This window comes from Oryza sativa, chromosome 2 (genome assembly GCF_034140825.1).
Source record: "Oryza sativa Japonica Group chromosome 2, ASM3414082v1".
In the NCBI taxonomy this organism is placed as follows: domain Eukaryota; kingdom Viridiplantae; phylum Streptophyta; class Magnoliopsida; order Poales; family Poaceae; genus Oryza; species Oryza sativa.
The window spans coordinates 33,349,465-33,367,549 of NC_089036.1; the positions used below are offsets into that span (position 1 = coordinate 33,349,465).

Genomic DNA, 18,085 nt, shown 5'->3' on the forward strand with positions numbered 1-18,085 from the left:
CTACTCCCAATAAAAATATTACAATTTTTCATAAACTTCGATGCAATGATTACCTTAAAACTAACTTATTTTGGGACAAATAAAAGAAACTACAAATAAAATTATTATGGGACGAAGAAAGTAGTAGAACTAAGAGTTTTTCTTCTACCAGACAATCGTAGGAGTAATCAGTACTCCTCCCCCTATCTTAAGATATAATTCTTCCAATCTAGATGAGGATGTGATATAATTTAGTACAATGAATTTGAATAGAGGATATTCATTTAGATTTATTTTACTATATTGTGTCACATTCTTACTCAGGTTAAAATATTTTGGACGGAAATAGTACTACCTCTATCCCATAATGATAGGGCTTTTGACTATGCCGCTTTTAATAAACATACAAAATTTATCCTAGAACAACTTTATCATCAGTCTATATTTCATCTAATTATAATCATCTCTCATTTAAGTTTTACACTATTTTCCCCTCAACCCATCTCTTATTTACTTTTACTATCTCAAAAACTCCTTAAACCTAGTATTTGAGATGCTTAGGGGGTGTTTTGAGAGAGGGGCTAAAGTCCCAAACACCCCCTTACTACTAGTAGAGTAGTACTACTACATTTTAAGAGGGAGGTCTCCAATGCAGCTCGTTTTTGTTTTCTCTTTTCTGCAGCAGTGAGGGGAACAGATAGATGGGGCTCCACCTCCACACCAGGAGAAGGGAACTAAGGAGGTGGTGACTGCTGACTGACGAAGGCCTCTCTTTCGGCTGTGAACCTGTGACACTGCAGAGCTCTGCAGGCTGCATGCATGGATTGAGACTTGCAGAGCACTCTTTCGGATCACCCCATGGATCCACAAAGGTTTCTTTCAGTCTTTCCCTGTGTCCTTTGACTATGTGCCACGCATTCATACTGAAAAATTGAACTTACTACTCCCATCAATTTATCAATTACTCCATCCGTCCCAAAATAAATAAAATTAAAATAAAATACAATATTTTCTAGTCGGATTCATTCTATTAGATTATATTGAGACGAAGACATGTTCACTTTTAATACCATTTTCAACCATACTATCTTTTTAAATTAAAGTTGCCAAAAAAAATCTACGTTTAGTTTGTTGCTAGATTTGGTCAATAAATAATAAATCCTACCAAACTTGGTAAGATTTATTTTGGCTATAATCTAAACATGTCCGAAGGGGGTAATGTGTAGCGTTTGTCGTTCTTTTAAAAGGTAAGAAGTACATGCATGGAAAATGCAGTATGTTTGGGAGTACAGGTAGGTTACAACAAATCTACTTCTACATTCTGTTGGAAATGCAGCCGGTAGTACTTTGTAGGAGAAGTACACGGGGTACGTAGAACGTTTGTACTTTTGTCACCGCATGATGCGAGCATGCCTGAATGCATCATGAAGCCCATGGCAACCACTTACTCCTACTACGAGGGGAAATAACATTTCTATTGCCATTAATATTCCTGCAAAACCTGATCAGCAAATGAATAACCAAAACAAACTCCTCACTCACTCAACTCACTCACTGATAGCACATGTTTTGTCCCCCAAGGCATGCAAGCTGGGAGTGTCCGTCCAGAGCTCAGAACAGTGAAGACGAGCTACTACCTCAGCTGAAGGTCCCTTCTCTCCCCTACATGATGAGTCAAAGAAGTGGTCAGATTGCCTGGCCTGCCACAGCCTGCACAGCTTATGTAAGGCTTCCCATCTGATTCACAGATGCATGGCATATGTGCAGTGCTGCTCCCTGCTGGAGTAGACAGCTGCCTTCTCTCTCTCTTTCTCTCTCTGTGTCATCTCTGATGCGTCTGCAGCAGCAGCATGCAGGGACAGGACACCCCGCTGCATGCATGCTTCGGCAGCAGGCAGGCAGTGTGCTGCTTGTCATGCGTACAGGCAGGCAGGCAGGCAGGCAAGCAGGCGGATGGATGGATGGGCGGAGGGAGGGAGGGACAGTGGCGTCTTCTCGTCAGCGTTCCCCAGCTTTCGCTGCGGCGTCGGCGTTAAATGGGAGATGCCCCGGTAGGTGGCGGTGGTGGTGGTGGCGCGGCTGCATGCGGAGATGCTGCTGCAAAATGGCGTCGATTTGACCCCACCCACATGCACATGCGTGCTCGCGTGCAGCGGCGCCAGAGACGACAGCGTACGTACGTACTGGGAGGAGGATATTGTGGAGTGTAGCTAGCGCGGCAGTTTCACCGGCGACTGGGTGTAGACGTGTAGCTATAGGAATTTGCAAGTTCACCTTTGCTATTTCAGGCTTGGGGTCTCTCGAGCTGTTGTATTTGTGTTCATGCACCCACTGGAGATCCAAAGTTTGCATCCAAACTTCAGTCCTTTTCCATCACATCAACCTGTCATACACACATAATTTTTCAGTCACATCATCTCCAATTTTAACCAAAATCCAAACTTTCGCTGAACTAAACACAGCCAAAATACAACAATATGCACTACTGTTTGTATTTGTGTTCATGCTCCCACCGGAGAAAATACGACAATATGCACTACTGGATCAGGGGACTCAGAGCAGGAGTAGCTACAGAATACTATTTGGGACGCTGCAGGTAGGAAAGCATATTACTGGGAAGGAAAAGTTGCAAGAGTCTCCAGGAAGGAAAGAAGGTAAGAGTAGCCTTATCGGCGAAGGATTCGATCATGAGCAAGCATGGATGGATTGAAGCAGTGACTGAGCCCAGTGGTGGTGGAGTTAGTGCAGTCAGCAGCTTGGGGCTAGGGACCAGGCATCGTGCAGCGGGAATTGTGTGGATGCATAGTGGAGCGGGGCTCTCTAGCTTGCCGGCGACCCAGGAGCAGGGAACATGCATCCACCCGATCAGCGATCACGCTTTGATTCGGCAGCGAGAATAGTCTCGATCACCATGGGGGTTTAATCCGGTGGACACGCCGGCCAGCTTAACTATGTAGCCCAAGCTACCTGCATGCATGCACGCAGGGACCATGCATGATGCATCATGGCCAAGTTGGCACGGAAGTGAACAGATGACGACTCTGCTGATGCGATCCCAAACACAGAAGATCCTGGTGGTCTCCGCTCCGTTCCTCGTCCTCCTCCTGCGGCATCTGCCTAAAAAGCTTAAAAACTCCGGCAGCAGCGTCTTTCCGACGGCCGTGGCGTGGCCAGCCACCGTACGTACACTGGTACACACGGGGGTGGGGGTGACGCAGCGACGCGTCGTACCATGGGGCGACGTTGTAGGTAGCGGCAGGCGGCGGCACATGCAGCGAGCTAGTAGTAGCGGCGAGGAGGGCGGCAGTGTGACGACCACTGGTCGAAGGCTTTTTCCGTGGTACGTTGTGGCAGGCACATTCACTGCGCTCTGCTGCTGCTGCTGCTACCGCCCCACGGGCAAAGCGGAGCCCTTTCACTCCCTGCGCACGCAGCGACTCACGCAGGCACACCGCCCCTGTAGCATTCCTCGCAACCACAGTCCACGTCTACCGCTGCTTTCGGCTTGGTACTGATGAGTACTACTGCACCGAAACATTGCTCCTAGCTGATGAAACAACAGGCTTTAGGCTGTAATAAGCCACTGTTTTTAGAAGCGAAGGCCTGACGCTCGACAGTCAGGTCTTGCTTGGGCAGTTGGGCTTTTGCCTCGAAAGTAATCAAAACTTGAGTGTACTCCTCATATCATCCACAGCTCAAATCTCTTGATATGAAGCAAAGGTATATTAGCCTTGCCAAGCTGCCTCCTCGTCAAACTCTTCTTTCTATGCCTCCTCACTTTGATAGGCAGATAAAAAATGTTAATAGTGGAATGCTGGTCAATGAAGCTCTTCGGGCCGGTTTGGTTTGAGGTCTAAATTGGCCTTACCAATATTTGGCAATTTCAAAGTGTTTAGTGTCTATTTGGTTTGAAGCCAAATTTTGACATGCTTAAGAAAATAGGCCATTTCAATAGTTAACTTAGGCTATTTTAGCTTCAATCCAAACACAACTTTTGCTTTGCCAAAATTAGCCATGTCAAAATTTACCAAAATTTAGCATCGACAAAAATTAGTAAGACCAATTTAGGTCACAAACTAAACCAGCCCTTCGTTCTTCATCCAGGAAGTAAAAAGGAGGTAAAACTATGTCCCACAGCTGTAACTGATGGCTAAGAGCCAAAAAAGGAGCTGTAACTGGGATGGCTAAGAGCAAGTTTAATAGTATAGCCAACTACTGGCTCCAATTCATCTATATCCAATCTAATAGCTCATTCATACAATAGTTACATACTACACTATTAATACATGGTCCCACCTATCATACACACTGTGTCTTGGAGTCCGTGCTACAGCTGGCTACAAATCTATAGCCCGCTGCTCTTCTCTCTCCTCATTTATCTGTTTACAGCTGGCTTATAGTCTGCTATTATTGTAGCTGCTCTAAGAGCCAATGGGTAAATGACGCCGATATAGTCCAATATGCAAAGGCTATAACGACGATCTGTCAGACAATTTAAACTCCGCCAACAAGAGACGGCATCGGAATATGCATTGCTTTTAATGAATTTATCATGCTCATGTCCACTGGCCAGGATTGGACCGTCTGCTGCCACCTGCCATCAAACACAAGGTCTCGCTCACTCGCTCCCAAAATATAACCACCTAACACTAGATTAAACATGGAAAAATGCATGAGCGTCCAGCATAACAATATCCTCCGTCAAGATTCATGTCAAGATTCCAAAGCTACTGGACATACCGAACTCTTCTCTACACTATGCCATCACTCAACAGATCGAGGTTCAAAGAACCCGATCTTCAAATAACAGTACGTATTTTTGTTTCCCCCTCATATACAGATTACATTACAGCTGCAAAATGAACACTTCAGATTACAGACATTTTGCAACGCAGAATTAACATATTTAGTAGTCACTGTTGAAGGGAGAGACCTGGGAGGTTTTCCTATGGGACAACTACTACCTACAAAATCTTAAATGGCAAGCTGTGTGCAACAGCCATGCCAAATTAATGTATAACTACTAGAACATCATTTTGGCTAATTATCCATATCTGGATCTCAATAATATACCATTTCTCCAACAGTCATCGGTGGTTTCGTCCAAACCAGCCGTATTCATTTTTATGGGAGCCGTGCCAGTACCTTAACATAGCCATGAACTGGACTCTTTGTCTGGTTCAGTATGGTTTCTTTGGAACCACATATGAACACCCATACAGTTTGGTAACCCAACGTTGAGCTGCCAATGTAATAAAAAGGCAGCTCATCTTTTCAAGATCAATATGTACAGTTGAGATCGGGATCTAACACTGTAATGCAAAGAGAGAGAGAGAGAGAGAGAGAGAGAGTTAAAATGAGCACTAGAATAAATCATCATGCAGTAGACACCTAAGGATCGAAATATACTTGGCTACATACTCCCTCCGTCCGAAAATATAGCAATCTTGGATCAGATGGGGCTCAACCTATGCACTATGAATCTGGACAGAAGACATGTCCAAATTCATAGTACTAGGTTGAGTCAAGTCCGGTCTTAGGTTGCTATATTCTGGGACGGATAGAGTATTTCATAAAGTGTTAATATCAAAGGCAATGTTATCTCATGGACATTTGAGCACGGTTTTAACTTGCGGTAGGTTTCAACTTTCAAGCTGTAACTGTTGGTAGCTTCACTGTTTCAAAAGGAGGGAAAAATGTCCGAAATAAGACACCATGCTAATCGGCTTCACTGTTTCACAAGGAGGGAAAGATATCCGAAATAAGACACCATGCTATTAGATCAGTTGCACACAAGATACATAAAGGCAAAATTGGTACCTAGGCACTGCACTTAATTGCACTGCACACCTAATAATCATGAATTGGTTGCTGGACTCTGCAAATCATCAACATATGATTTTCTTTTAGGACTTTCCTTCCCCCACACAATGATCAGGAGGGTAGCAAAGTCAGGTGCATCATAGTGCCAGAGAAAGTGATTTCCATTCGATTCTACATACAAATCACTTTAGACTTGTGCACAGGAACTAAGTATAGCAGTAACATTAACAGTTATTGCCTCAGAAAATATCCATGCCAGAATTGCCATAACAAAAGGAGAGAATGTACCTTGGCAAATCAGCTCACTGAAGATGGTTAAATTCTTAAAAGAGACTTAGTCCTTCTGATAAAAGGAGAGAACTAGGTCTGTATGTACTGAGAACAATTGCGTGTCCACAAAGAGCTGCCAACAGAAAAAGAAAAGTCCACATACATTAGTCCATGGACCAGTATACAGGCCATGAAAAGAACATGGCATTTTGGGTATCGACATGGTCTCTGAAATACAATTTTGACCACTAATTTCTACTATAATCTATTTGTAAAATCCAACAAAATTATAACGGTATGAAAGTGATTTTTGAGACATCCATAATGTGATTTTTCATGTATACAGTTTAGTATTTAAAACGATTGATGTGCAAAGTTTTGAAAGTTTGATATGGTGCATGTCCAAAAAAGACGTACTATCTCTGTCCCAAAATAGTTGTCACAATAGAGTACTGATTGTCGAATCAATCACTTCTCATTCAAATTTCTCCCTATTCTACTCTCAACCACCCTTCCACTCTTACCTATACACCATCTAATGAGGGGCATCATAGACTTTCTTCTCAAACCTTAATATATGCTAAACAACCAAGAATTACAATTATTTTGGGATGGACATAGTATTCAGTATAGGAAGACTTAAAATGCTAAGTGAAGTATCCTATTCAGTGTTGTCCAAGTATATTATTACAATACTTTAGTAGCAAAGAAACAGAACTAGACTATCCGTACATGTATAAGCTGTACTATCAAAACTCAGAAATTCCATTGAACACAAGAAGAAAAGGGAAGACTACAGTTTATACCTTCATAAAGGGCCTCTCACGGGTCGGGAAAGAACCGATGAAGCTCTCTCTTAAAAGCAAGGAAACCTGTGCAATACAGAAAACAATCATTAGTAACTTGTATGCTACACTTGTAAACATGCTGACAGAACATTTTGTCTGGTATCTGCACCACATAACAGCTAGTTTATTTGTCCACAAAGAAAGGGGACACAGAATAACCAGAACAAACACTATATTAACAACAAACCTTGTCATTGTTGGATTGCACATTAGTAATCGTATGAGATCTCAAGTTGGAACACAGCGAATCAAGGTAGGATCTAAGCACTGCCAAGAAACCTTTGGCAGCTTCCACCTGCAATTTGAGAAAATTGAATATCCCTCAAGGCTTTGACTAAATATGAAAGCTCATACAGTTCATTAACCAGTGAAAAAAATATTGAACCAGGAAAAAAAAATCAGTTCGGAAAAAAAAATCGGACTTCAACTAACAGAGACCATGTTGCAACAGCAAGGATAAGCGTGCCATGAAACCAGTGGAGCACATTTATGGATTCTATAACAATTATATCAGCAAAAGAGAAAGAAATATAAGTTCAACAATATCAGGATGCATCCTAAGTTGGGAACAGATCACGAGATACAAGATAACATGAAGAATCAAACAAATTAAGAAAATACCTGGGCATCTGTACATTCATAAACGGGCCTCTTTCTTGCTAGAAAACTCTCTCCCACTAGTCTGGAATGGTATGGACGCAGGGCAGAAAGCAACTCCTTCTGCTGCGGGAGTTGCGGGACAGAAGTAGACTTGATCTACATTTCAAGATAAAAACATGTATCAGCAAATAGCTGGTTGCATGACTCACATCATTCTTTTACCAGTGATAGCACGGTATTATGTGATTTTCTATTGGAAATTTTGTAATAGATAGCAGGGAACATATAGTTTTCATCACGAGGTCCCATAATAAAAAGATAAGACTCAAAAAACAAGACTTGCTGATCCATTTACATGTATTCACAATTCCGCAAATAATTGAATATCCAGCAAAAGAGTAAAATTGTTGGAATGTTAATGCAATAACAGGCACCTGATTCTTGTTGGCATCAATAACCACGGCGTTCACTAGCCTGGAATGTACATCGGATGTCTTGTTCTGCACACCAACCTAAGGAAGATAACTGTTATTAATCCTGGATCAGACAGTCCACACTTAAGGGTTTGTTTGGCACTGCGCTATGGGCTGAAATGCCCCCTCGTTTCCCATGAGCACACTTCCCAAACTGCTAAACGGAGCATTTTTAGCAAAAAATTTCTATCCAAAAGATTCTTTTAAAAAAATCTAATAGATCCATTTTTCAAGTTTATATTAGTTAATACTTAATTAATCATGCGCTAATCACCCGCTTCGATTTCCATGCATGAACTAGCTAATTCAAACCCCAGTGTCAAACGCAGCCTAACTCGATTAACATTTATTTTAGACAATTGAAATAATTGGTGGTGTATAAGTCACAATCTACTGGACCAATGCCCACATATTCAGCGGTAAACGAATGTGAGGTCTATAAATCTAGGTCTCATCCCACCCTGTTAAATGTACACACTAACAGCACCTGTACAATCTTATCCTTTCTCACCTTTGCATTTATCAAGATAAATAAGGTCAAGAGAACTCACTATGTATGGAACAGGTGCATCAAGAAAGTCCATCATGTCGTTTGGCAAGACCTGGAAACAAATAATGTAGAATATCAGAGCAAATACATTGCTTAGCTCTGCTCAAATCTGATTCATCCAAAGTCACAACGTCAACGTACCGGTATGAGTAGACTCTGCCACTGATATGGGCGTATCAGAGGTATGATGGACAAAACTGAAGCAGAAAGCATTCCCTGGCCATTGGAAATGATGAAAAGTTGACATGAAATGTAAGTAAAAACTCAATAAATGCTGAATTCTTGTTATTCATCAGCAAAGAACCAACCAAAGGTTCTACACAAGAACTCGAAAGAAAATATTGTACATGGTAGGGACATAATTGTATAAATTAACAAATCTACTTACCTATAAGGTTCAAGCGTTCCTCTTTTAATAACAAATAAACTCATAAAGAAGAATCAAAAGTGTTGCTAGAGCTAAAGCACATGGCTAAATAACACGCGGCAACGTATGTTAATGATTTGATTGAGTAACAACTATGCATGGTAGTTCTAGAGTTATAACAGGAATTACTTCTGTGATGCCCAGATAAAGATAAGCAATAGATTAACTGATCATCATTGTAACAACAAAAATATAAAATACGATAATGCCAGAATTTAAAAGCCTTGGAGGCTTACCAAATTAGAACAAACAATAATAATCTGTTTCTCCAGCAGTGCTGCAGCAAAAAGTGTCATTACCTGTCAACAGTATCATTTCAAAATGAGAAATACAGGTAAATATCAGGTAGTACTCCAAAGCAATTTATAGACAGCTTCAATTTTTGAGCCAGCATGAATAAAGCACATGCACAAAGGATGTGGAACACTAGATCATCCATTACGTTTCATTAAAAAATCTGATCTAGTGAGATGGATGGGTCATAGAGACAGGCATCAGTTTGTTTCTTATTATGGAATCATTGTCAAGTGTGAGTAACAAACAAGCAATAATACTAAAAGGCTAATTAGCCCACAGTGCAAAGCAGAGACAATTTCATGTCATCGAATGCAGTAAAGTGCACCACACATTCCATGCACAGAATCAACTGATTTCCGTCTTGTTCTTTCATTAAAAACTCACTATTAACATAGTTCCAAAATCACATCTGGAGTAAGCCAGACAAAATGGCACTGCTAAAGTGTTATCCTATTGACGTGATTATCCTAAAGCATTATCCTATTGACGTGATTATCCTAAAGCGTTATCCTATTGACGTGATTATCCTAAAGCGTTATCCTATTGACATGATTATCCTAAAGCGTTATCCTAAAGAAAAATCAAGACAGATACCTCAATGATGCAAATTGGCCACTTGCAAATAGTTAGCAGTTGAGCATGGAAAAAAATCAGTTCACAATGGGTAGCACTTGTGTATTTTGAAAGTATGACGACAATCTTCTATAAATGACACCACTAAGCAACTAGTAGTGGTAAATAATTAATTAGGTTCTGCAAAGGAAAATAAGTCATCTCAGCAATACGCGAAGAATCTTACATGCTCCAACCTGAGGCATCCACAAATGGATGCCACAGCCCATGTTGATAAAGCAGTCGATTCCTCCTCGGCAAATAGCGCATTGCGCATCTGAAAAGGAGTGGACAAAGCTTAGACATAGTATTCATGTATATACATAGCAAATAGCTTATGACACCAGAGTGGACAATGATAAATGCATAATATTGCAACACATCAGTATATCTCACCTCAGCCACCTCTAAACTTGTATCACATGACCGCAGATCAATAGTAGAACCAGCAATATGAAGAACTGTTTCACCTGGCCGGTGAAACCTTAGAGGATGAAGGTGATCCAACGGGTGAAAAGTAAGGGATGAACCCCTGGCAGGACACTGCAGCTGATAGTACTGAGAAACAACTTGCAGAGATCCATATTTTTTTGCCTGAAGAAAACAATAAGTTACCAAATATACCAACAAAAAAGAGAGAGACAGATGAGCAAAAATTTGTGTCATTTTATGCAAATAGCACCTTAGCCCATTGCGATATATTGTTGTGGCCAACTAAGTCTCCATGACCAATTGATGATGGCTCCTCCAAATCCGATTCATGGCTATCGCTTCTGAAATTTATGCCTTCAGAAGGAGAGTCCTGGGAACTGCAGTAAATAGTGCTAACTACTTTATTATTTTATTCAGCTAGTGATGCACAAAATTAAGAAGTAACAAGACGATTTCAAGTGAGAATATCAGAATTCAAGAAACATAGGAATAGGTTATGTAAAATAACATACTAGTGCCTTAATTATGTGGAGGATAACATACCCTGGAGATAATTCAGAACCTTCACAAAGGCGAGAGCGCATGAGAGGTAGAATAGTATCATTAACAAAGATGTCAAGCTGTTCATCGTTCACATCATCCTGTAAAGAATAGCCACAATTTTCTGTGGTATCAGATTCCTTCAGGATAACTGGTACAGAATCCAGTTCATGAAGCTCAATCCCAGATTGATCGGCAGTTGTATCTTCTGATAAACAATTGTCAGGCCTTTCAAGAGTATCACACTGAGGAGCTGTTCCTGTTACAAGATCATCCTGTACTACACATTCCTGTTGAACTTCTTTGCAGTTTAAGTCCAATTGGTTATCTCTACATTCAGAACTGCTGTCAGTGTCAGACAGCTCCTTTGAACAAACTCCCACACTTGATTCAGAGGATTTTTCCAGATCTACTGCATGACCATCGAAATATTGTTTTTCTGTTGCAAGTTCAGTTCCTTCGCAGACAACATCATCCTCACAGGTTTCCTCAGGTGATAATGATGTAAGCAAGCTAACCCCATCAGTGAGCCATTCGAGACGCTCTTCCATAAGAATACTGTTTGTGAAAGTCATATGCAAAAGAAGTGGCATCAAGGAGAATATCAATATTGCGTATAGATCTGGATAGCATGAAAGACACTCATACAACAATGTTTAACAAAGAGCAAATTGAGCAGAGACAATCGCAGGAACTTTGGATGCAATCTAAAATATTATTTATGCCATAAATAGAAATCCTGAACTTACATCCCCATCCTGAGATCTTGAAGCATTTTGTGTTCAAGCTCACAAGGAAACAAATTAACCATTGGATACACATAATAAAGCAGATAATTGACTCCAATGTTAAGTTAAAAGCATTACTAGAAAACTAGAACACTGTGCCAATTGTGGAAAATATAAGGGAGCAAGTGATTGAATTCATGGTTTTAAACCCCAAACCTTCTTAGTTGCTTATTCTAGTATTCTTGTCTAAGATATCGATGCTTATTCTAGTTGCTGTGATGTAAAAATGTTACTTGCAGAAGCAAAAGAAGCAACAAACTTGTATATGTTTTCCGAAACTAGCAGCGCAATTGAAAATGTAAAAGCTCTTTATGGCTAATAAGGACCAAAAGCAGCCGATGAATATTTTTTACGCAAGAACTAGTGATCAAAATTAGAACATACAAATGGTACACAAGGATGAGGCTTCCACTTCTGCTGAGTGCAGACCGGAAAGGTGGCAAAGCAAAAGACTGCCAAAAATAATGAATATTTACAATTCAGCAAGATAACAAGCGATAATTGCGATCACTATACCGTACCTCTGTAGCACCCCAAAGTGCAGTTCAAAGAATGGGAGCCTGGAAAAGATGCAATAGCATCGCGGTGTAGTTATTACATAACGACTCCGGCGTGGAAAGACAGGTTTTTCACTTGTGAGCATAGAAACCAGCTTCGAAGGTCTCTGTACAATCTCTTCAACTAACACGCAGCATCCATATAGTGTAGAGTCATCAGCAACCTGCAGTCTTTCGATAATCAGCAACCTATTGAAGTAGAGTGATATATTGGAGAAAGAAATACATTTACCTGTAAACGGAACACGAAAGACTGGTTGCTTTCTTTAAGTTGCTCCTGAAATGGGCAACTTACTATATAAGATTATGGATAAAAAAAATCATGACACAGGACTATATTACACAGGCTGTAAATCCTTAGAGAGCATCACCATTATATGGTGTTGAAAAAGACAAAATTAGCACGGAGAAACAGTCACCTGTCCTAGGAGGATTTCATTCAGCTCACTGAATGAGGGGGTCCGTTCAACCGCATGGACCTAATACAAACATAAACATAGGTAAATTGTTTTGAGGGTATACAGTGCATGATCTGACAAAACTACAGATGGAGGATTGGATGTTAAGCAATCAATGCATATGTGTTTTCATTCAGAAGAAACAAAGAATATCAGCTGTGGTTGCAGCCTGCAGCAAAAACAAGAAGGTAAACACTATTAGCAGTATGTAGCCCAAATGTAACAGACCTGTACACCTCCAGGAAGACAGAACGAGAGGATATCCTTGTACTTGAGTGGTAGAGGCCTCTCTGGAGGGTATGCAAAAAGAACCTAAGGAGTAAGCAGGCAAAAGTAATCAGCAAAAGTTTCAAGTGCATGAAAGAAGACACAAAGCGGATGAGGTGAGCTATAACCTGAGGTTCCAAATTTGACAATGCATGAACTTGGTGGTGATTGTTACCGAATATATTTCTCGGTTTCTTTACATCTTCCTCATTGCTCCCTAGTGCAATGTTTTCTAGCTCATGGATATCTGCCTGAGGAGGGAGTCCAACAATCACAATGCTCTCGAAAAGATGTGATGGTTCTCTGATGCACCTATTACCCTGGTCCAGAAAAGAATTTTGACAGTTTTGAGCAAGACCAGAACGGGTACAACCACAGAAGAACAGAAATGAGAAATACAACGTCACACTCTTCAAAGTACTTTCCAGAAACAACTCTACAGCGGCTTGCATGCTGAAGCAAAGTGACTCGCAATAATCATCTATGAAAAACAAAGTGTATATAATTCTAAAGTGTTTGCCACAATTTACCAGTCTTATTAACTTAAAAAAGCTAGGTTACAACACAGTGGTATTTAAATTCATCTGTTGCACTCAAATAATTACTCGGAAACATGGTGAACACACATAAAAGTGTGCAAGTAAATGAGTTGCTCTGGTGCTTATGAGGTGTTAGGTATGACCGTATGAAGTTTGCCACAATTTACCGATCTTACCAGTTTAAAAACGCTAGGCCTTTCAATGGTGTGGTATCCAAATATTATTGGGTTCTTTTTTTTTTTTTGAAGTGGAGAGAGAGCCTCTCCCGTTTCCATTAATAGAAACGATAGTAGTTCATTACAAGATATAAACTGAAAGCAGAACAGCAGAAAAGATAAAGCTGAACTGACTGCTCACAAATGGCGCCATCCCACCATTTTGATGCATCAGCAGCAACAACTTTTGCACTTTGGCCCTACAAAGTCTAAGAAAGCTGTACCAACAAAGACAAAGGTAGACGAGAAACAAAGCTACCCTATTGAGTTCTTACTGTACATGGCTATTGCACTGGAATAAGTACTCAGAATTCAGAGGCACTTGTGAACAAGTACATAAGAATATAACAAAATGGATATTTTTGTTATGATGCTCAGGTTATTTCAACCATTACAGAACAAAGGTAACTGCTATTTATAATCTATAGAGTGTGAAACTGTCCAGAGATGACTAGTATAAATGTAATCATAACTGTTGAGTAAACCTTCCTAAATAGTTTCAAATAATTCAGCAAAATGCTGATAAGTCACCACTCACTACACAAGTACACATGATAGATACATGAGCAAGGTGAAAGAACCAAAGTAAAACTTTCATGCAAATCAAACTCAATGTGTGATAGATCATTGAGCCTGACAAGCGATATTAAATGAGTTCTGGTATTTTCTATAAGTAAAACTCCAAGACAAAAAATGTTGATCAAAAAATACACATAGTTCGTGTAAATGGAACAACATAGACGTTGAAGCGACTGTTATCTTGTCTTGTGACCATGCTATGACCTGTATAGGTTGTAATGGGAAAGAATTAAGACTAACATCCCTAAGATGAACTGCAAGTTTGAATATTATGCTTGAAAAACAACTGCCAATGAAGACACACTATTGAACAACTAGTGAAAAAAATAGCATATTTAGCTCTGTTTTGTGCACTACTGTACTCTGTCATAGCAGTTAAAGGATACAGGTCACTCATAAATTAAAGCTCTGAATTAAAGACCGAAGTTAATCTGCAAAAGTATGTCCACCAACATATAGATTGAAAATGCGATACATACCAGCGACTTTAGTTGGAACCTGGACCACTGGCGCTTTTGTGTTGTGAGAACCTCCGGGTTGTAAGATCCAGACACTTCAGGTGACGTTGAAAACCCTTTCAGGATCTTCGAAAATTGTTGTTGCAGCTTCTGCATTGGGCTGCCACTCTCTTCTCTGGAAGAGTACACCACAGATGGTCGTGTTGACTGTACAGTGGCTGCAGAAGCTGCAGCAATAAATGCTCTCGCTACCTCTTCAGTTGTTTGCATCAGGTGTGATGTGTTGAATTTGAGCCCTTCAGATCCATCGTTCTTGTCCACCATTCTAAATGCTTCCTATTCATGCAAGCAAGGAGATTGTCACTCCAGTAGTGTGATTGAGCATGCGCATATCCGTCAGACAACATCAGGACACAGGACACATATCATGGAAATACGTAGGGTAACAAACAAAACTTGAGCATTACACCATGATCATGATCCAGTGGTAGCATCTATCGTACAAGTAAATCATCTTCTCGGCTTTGAACCACTTAAATTAAATTCGACAGAACCTATGGCCTACACAACCTACAGTCCTGGGAACGTAAATTTGTGAAATCTACCTCATACAGAACAATAAATCAGCTTGTACCTCACTCTGATATCCAACCAGAAGCCACCTAACAGCAAACCGTGTGCACTTTACCTACCTAAAAAGCGGTCCACTTGAATAATCATCGAACTTTTCCAAAATTAATCACTGAGTGCATGGTTGAATCCAAAAGGGCAAAAGGTGACAACAAATCGAACAATACCACATAATCCGATACTACTATGATCGATTTATATACTTCGAAAGTAAGAAAATGCATTATCAGCGACCGAAGCATTCTATATTAAAAAAAAAACTAGCAAAATCGTACAGAGCAACCACTCGATCTTAGTGTTATGACCTAAAATTCGCGAAAATACCACATCCAACAGACTGTTTGACTACTCCAAATCCATCATACAGGCGACAGTAACCTCAAAGTGCCAAATCGATAGGGAAATCGCACCCTCCAACCAGAGTCAGATGCTCTCAGAATTTAACAGTAGAAAACCCATACCCCCACTACGGTCGACGAAACATCCCCGAAAAGAATCTCAAAACACACACACACACAGAGAAAAAAAATAATAGGGAAAAGCGCTCCGAATCGGCTCACCTCACCTGACGCGGCGGCGGAGGGGAGGGCTTTGAAGCTTCACCCCGCGAAGATCTCCTCGCCTCGGCTCTCCTCTCCCCGCTGCGCGCGCGCGCGCCGCCGCCGCCGTCGAAATGGACCCGCCGAACTAGCAACGAATGGGATGGCGGCCTCCTCCCCTTCCCCTCTCCTCCTCCTCCTCCTCCTCTCCTTTTTTTTTCCCCTTCGGATTTGTGGTTTAATGCGTCGATCCGTTCGATTAAAACCAGAGGCGATTCGTCGCGGAAAAAAAATTAAGTGGCGTGATTTGGTTCGGCGCTTGGGCTGGACTGGACGAGGGGGGAGGAGAGATTTTGAGAAGGCGAGTTTTTCGTGGACGAGTGGGAGTCTGCTGGAACTGGGGGGCGATCTGTCTCTCTGCTCGTGGGGCCCGTGCAAAGGAGGGTGCCTGAGTTGACCCGAGCCGTGTGGCCCTCCGTGTGGCCGGGTGCCTCGCTTGCCGCTACGCCATCCGACGCGTGGCTGCTTCTGGCTGGAGCCAACAGGGAGTACGTTTTTTTTTCCTTTCCGAGGGAAAAAATGCAGTAGAAGTACACGACAGCAGGCATGCAGAACAGGCCTTTGTATGCTCGCGCTATTAAATAGCTCTATGAAATCTTGCTATTTAGGATTATTAAATATAGATTATTGATAAAACCGATTCTATAATCTCTAGGTTATTTTGCGAGACGAATCTAATAATATATATTAATCCATAGTTAGCGGTTGATTACTGTAGCATCACTGTAGCAAATCATGGATTAATATACCTCGTTAAATTTGTCTCGCAAAATAGCTTAGGAGTTATGGAATGGGTTTTGTCGGTAATCTACATTTAATACTCTTAAATAGCAAGATTCCGGAGGGCTATTTAATAGCCCTCCGGATTCAAACAGGGCGTAGTAGAAAGGGAGTGTTTAGAACTTTAGATCAGGCTATAAAGGTTTGACGTGTCATATCGCATATTATATAGAGTTTCTCACTGAGTGTTCGGGCACTAATAAAAGACTAATTACAGACTCCGTCAGTAAACTGCGAGATGAATTATTAAGCCTAATTAATTCATCATTAGCAAATATTTACTGTAGTACTACATTAATGGAGCAGTTAGGTTTAAAAGAATTGTCTTGCAAATTAGTCGTAATCTGTACAATTAGTTTTTTAGATTATATTTAATACTTCATGTAGATATTTAAACGTTCGATGTGTCAGTGTGTAAAAATTTTGGCAAAGATCTAAAGGCCTAAATCAAACGTTTTCTTTTAAGATGAATAAATCAAACGTTTTGCAACAATAATTGTACGGTTTTTAAGCTGTTTAGGGATAAATGATACTAGGACGACTTAAAAACCAGTGGTACTAGTACTCAGGAAGAGTCCAACAAGTTTAGTCTCGGCAATCAACTTTTTCTTTCTCTCAATTAAGTTGTTTTGAATATTGATTCAGTCGTTTTCTGCTTGGTTGCTACCGAGCATTACACCCTGTGTTGTTTTTGTATTTTTTGGACAACTAGTTGTGGATATGCTCGATAAGAATATAAGATACTCCAAGCTCATATCTTCGGGACTTTGTTTATTCTTCAGACCCTTTTTACTTTGATTGGAAAATCTCTGCTCCTAAAAAATTGCAAGTAACAGGAGTGTGACCAATGAAACTGGTAGAGAGATGAGTATATAGGAATGGTATCCTCAGATTTATACGTGAGTCACTTAACTGCATTTGTGATTACTTCCTCCGTTTTAAGTTATAAAACTTTATAGTATTACACATTTGTATAGATATTAATGAATCTTAATACATTAATATATATATGAATATTGGTAATGTTATAAAGTTTTATAATTAAAACGGAGGTAGTAAGTCGGAGTGTGTAAAAGGCAAGAAGCTGAGGCTCAAACTCCAGAATCCAGATGTCAAAGCCTCTAGTAGAACAATTCTGAAGGTACGAGCAGTACGACACATGTACAGTGATGACGTTTTAAAGCCGGTATCCATAGCCATCAATGAAGTGGTTCCACCGTTTGGCAGCAGTTGAAAAAAAATTATGTGGACACATTGTACCTACCTAAGTACTCTTAGGGAGCGTTGCGTTCGTTCTGGTGAGTTAGGGTGAGAAAGCACATCGTAGTCCGCGCACACGCTTTCTAAACTATTAAACGATGTGT

The 18,085-nt window shown here is 40.6% G+C and overlaps 1 protein-coding gene across 19 annotated transcripts; it reads right to left on the minus strand.

The window, feature by feature from the left end:
- Positions 1 to 1,437: 1,437 nt before the first annotated feature.
- LOC4330904 (uncharacterized) lies at positions 1,438 to 16,207 on the minus strand. Of its 19 annotated transcripts, none has more exons than XR_003240558.2 (21): positions 15,903 to 16,207; positions 14,734 to 15,048; positions 13,050 to 13,241; positions 12,883 to 12,966; positions 12,616 to 12,675; positions 12,429 to 12,473; positions 12,161 to 12,360; positions 10,855 to 11,409; positions 10,562 to 10,688; positions 10,276 to 10,473; positions 10,067 to 10,156; positions 9,207 to 9,269; positions 8,685 to 8,759; positions 8,545 to 8,595; positions 7,955 to 8,032; positions 7,542 to 7,676; positions 7,108 to 7,215; positions 6,879 to 6,944; positions 6,091 to 6,205; positions 2,254 to 2,362; positions 1,438 to 1,641 (listed from the first exon to the last, which is right to left on the minus strand). XR_003240558.2 is itself a non-coding variant. In XM_015770364.3 (20 exons), exons 2-19 carry the CDS (start codon positions 15,034 to 15,036, stop codon positions 6,137 to 6,139), a joined length of 2,499 nt encoding a protein of 832 aa, XP_015625850.1. In that variant the 5' UTR covers positions 15,037 to 15,048; positions 15,903 to 16,207; the 3' UTR covers positions 1,438 to 2,362; positions 6,091 to 6,136. The 19 variants fall into 19 exon arrangements, 12 of the variants coding, with proteins under 12 accessions (XP_015625850.1, XP_066163489.1, XP_015625848.1 ...); XR_010739287.1 differs by lacking the exons at positions 1,438 to 1,641; positions 2,254 to 2,362 and adding exons at positions 4,717 to 5,291; positions 5,800 to 5,857; XR_001543454.3 differs by lacking the exons at positions 1,438 to 1,641; positions 2,254 to 2,362 and adding exons at positions 4,717 to 5,710; positions 5,800 to 5,857.
- Positions 16,208 to 18,085: the final 1,878 nt, after the last annotated feature.

Coding starts and splice junctions, on each gene's coding strand:
- LOC4330904 (XM_015770364.3), bottom strand. CDS start 15,036: ATGGTGGACAAGAACGATGGATCTGAAGGGCTCAAATTCAACACATCA. Junction 9,270..10,066: donor GATGCCTCAGGTTGGAGCAT/GTAAGATTCTTC, acceptor TACTGTTGACAG/GTAATGACACTTTTTGCTGC. Junction 7,216..7,541: donor ATGAATGTACAGATGCCCAG/GTATTTTCTTAA, acceptor CTCAAATTGCAG/GTGGAAGCTGCCAAAGGTTT.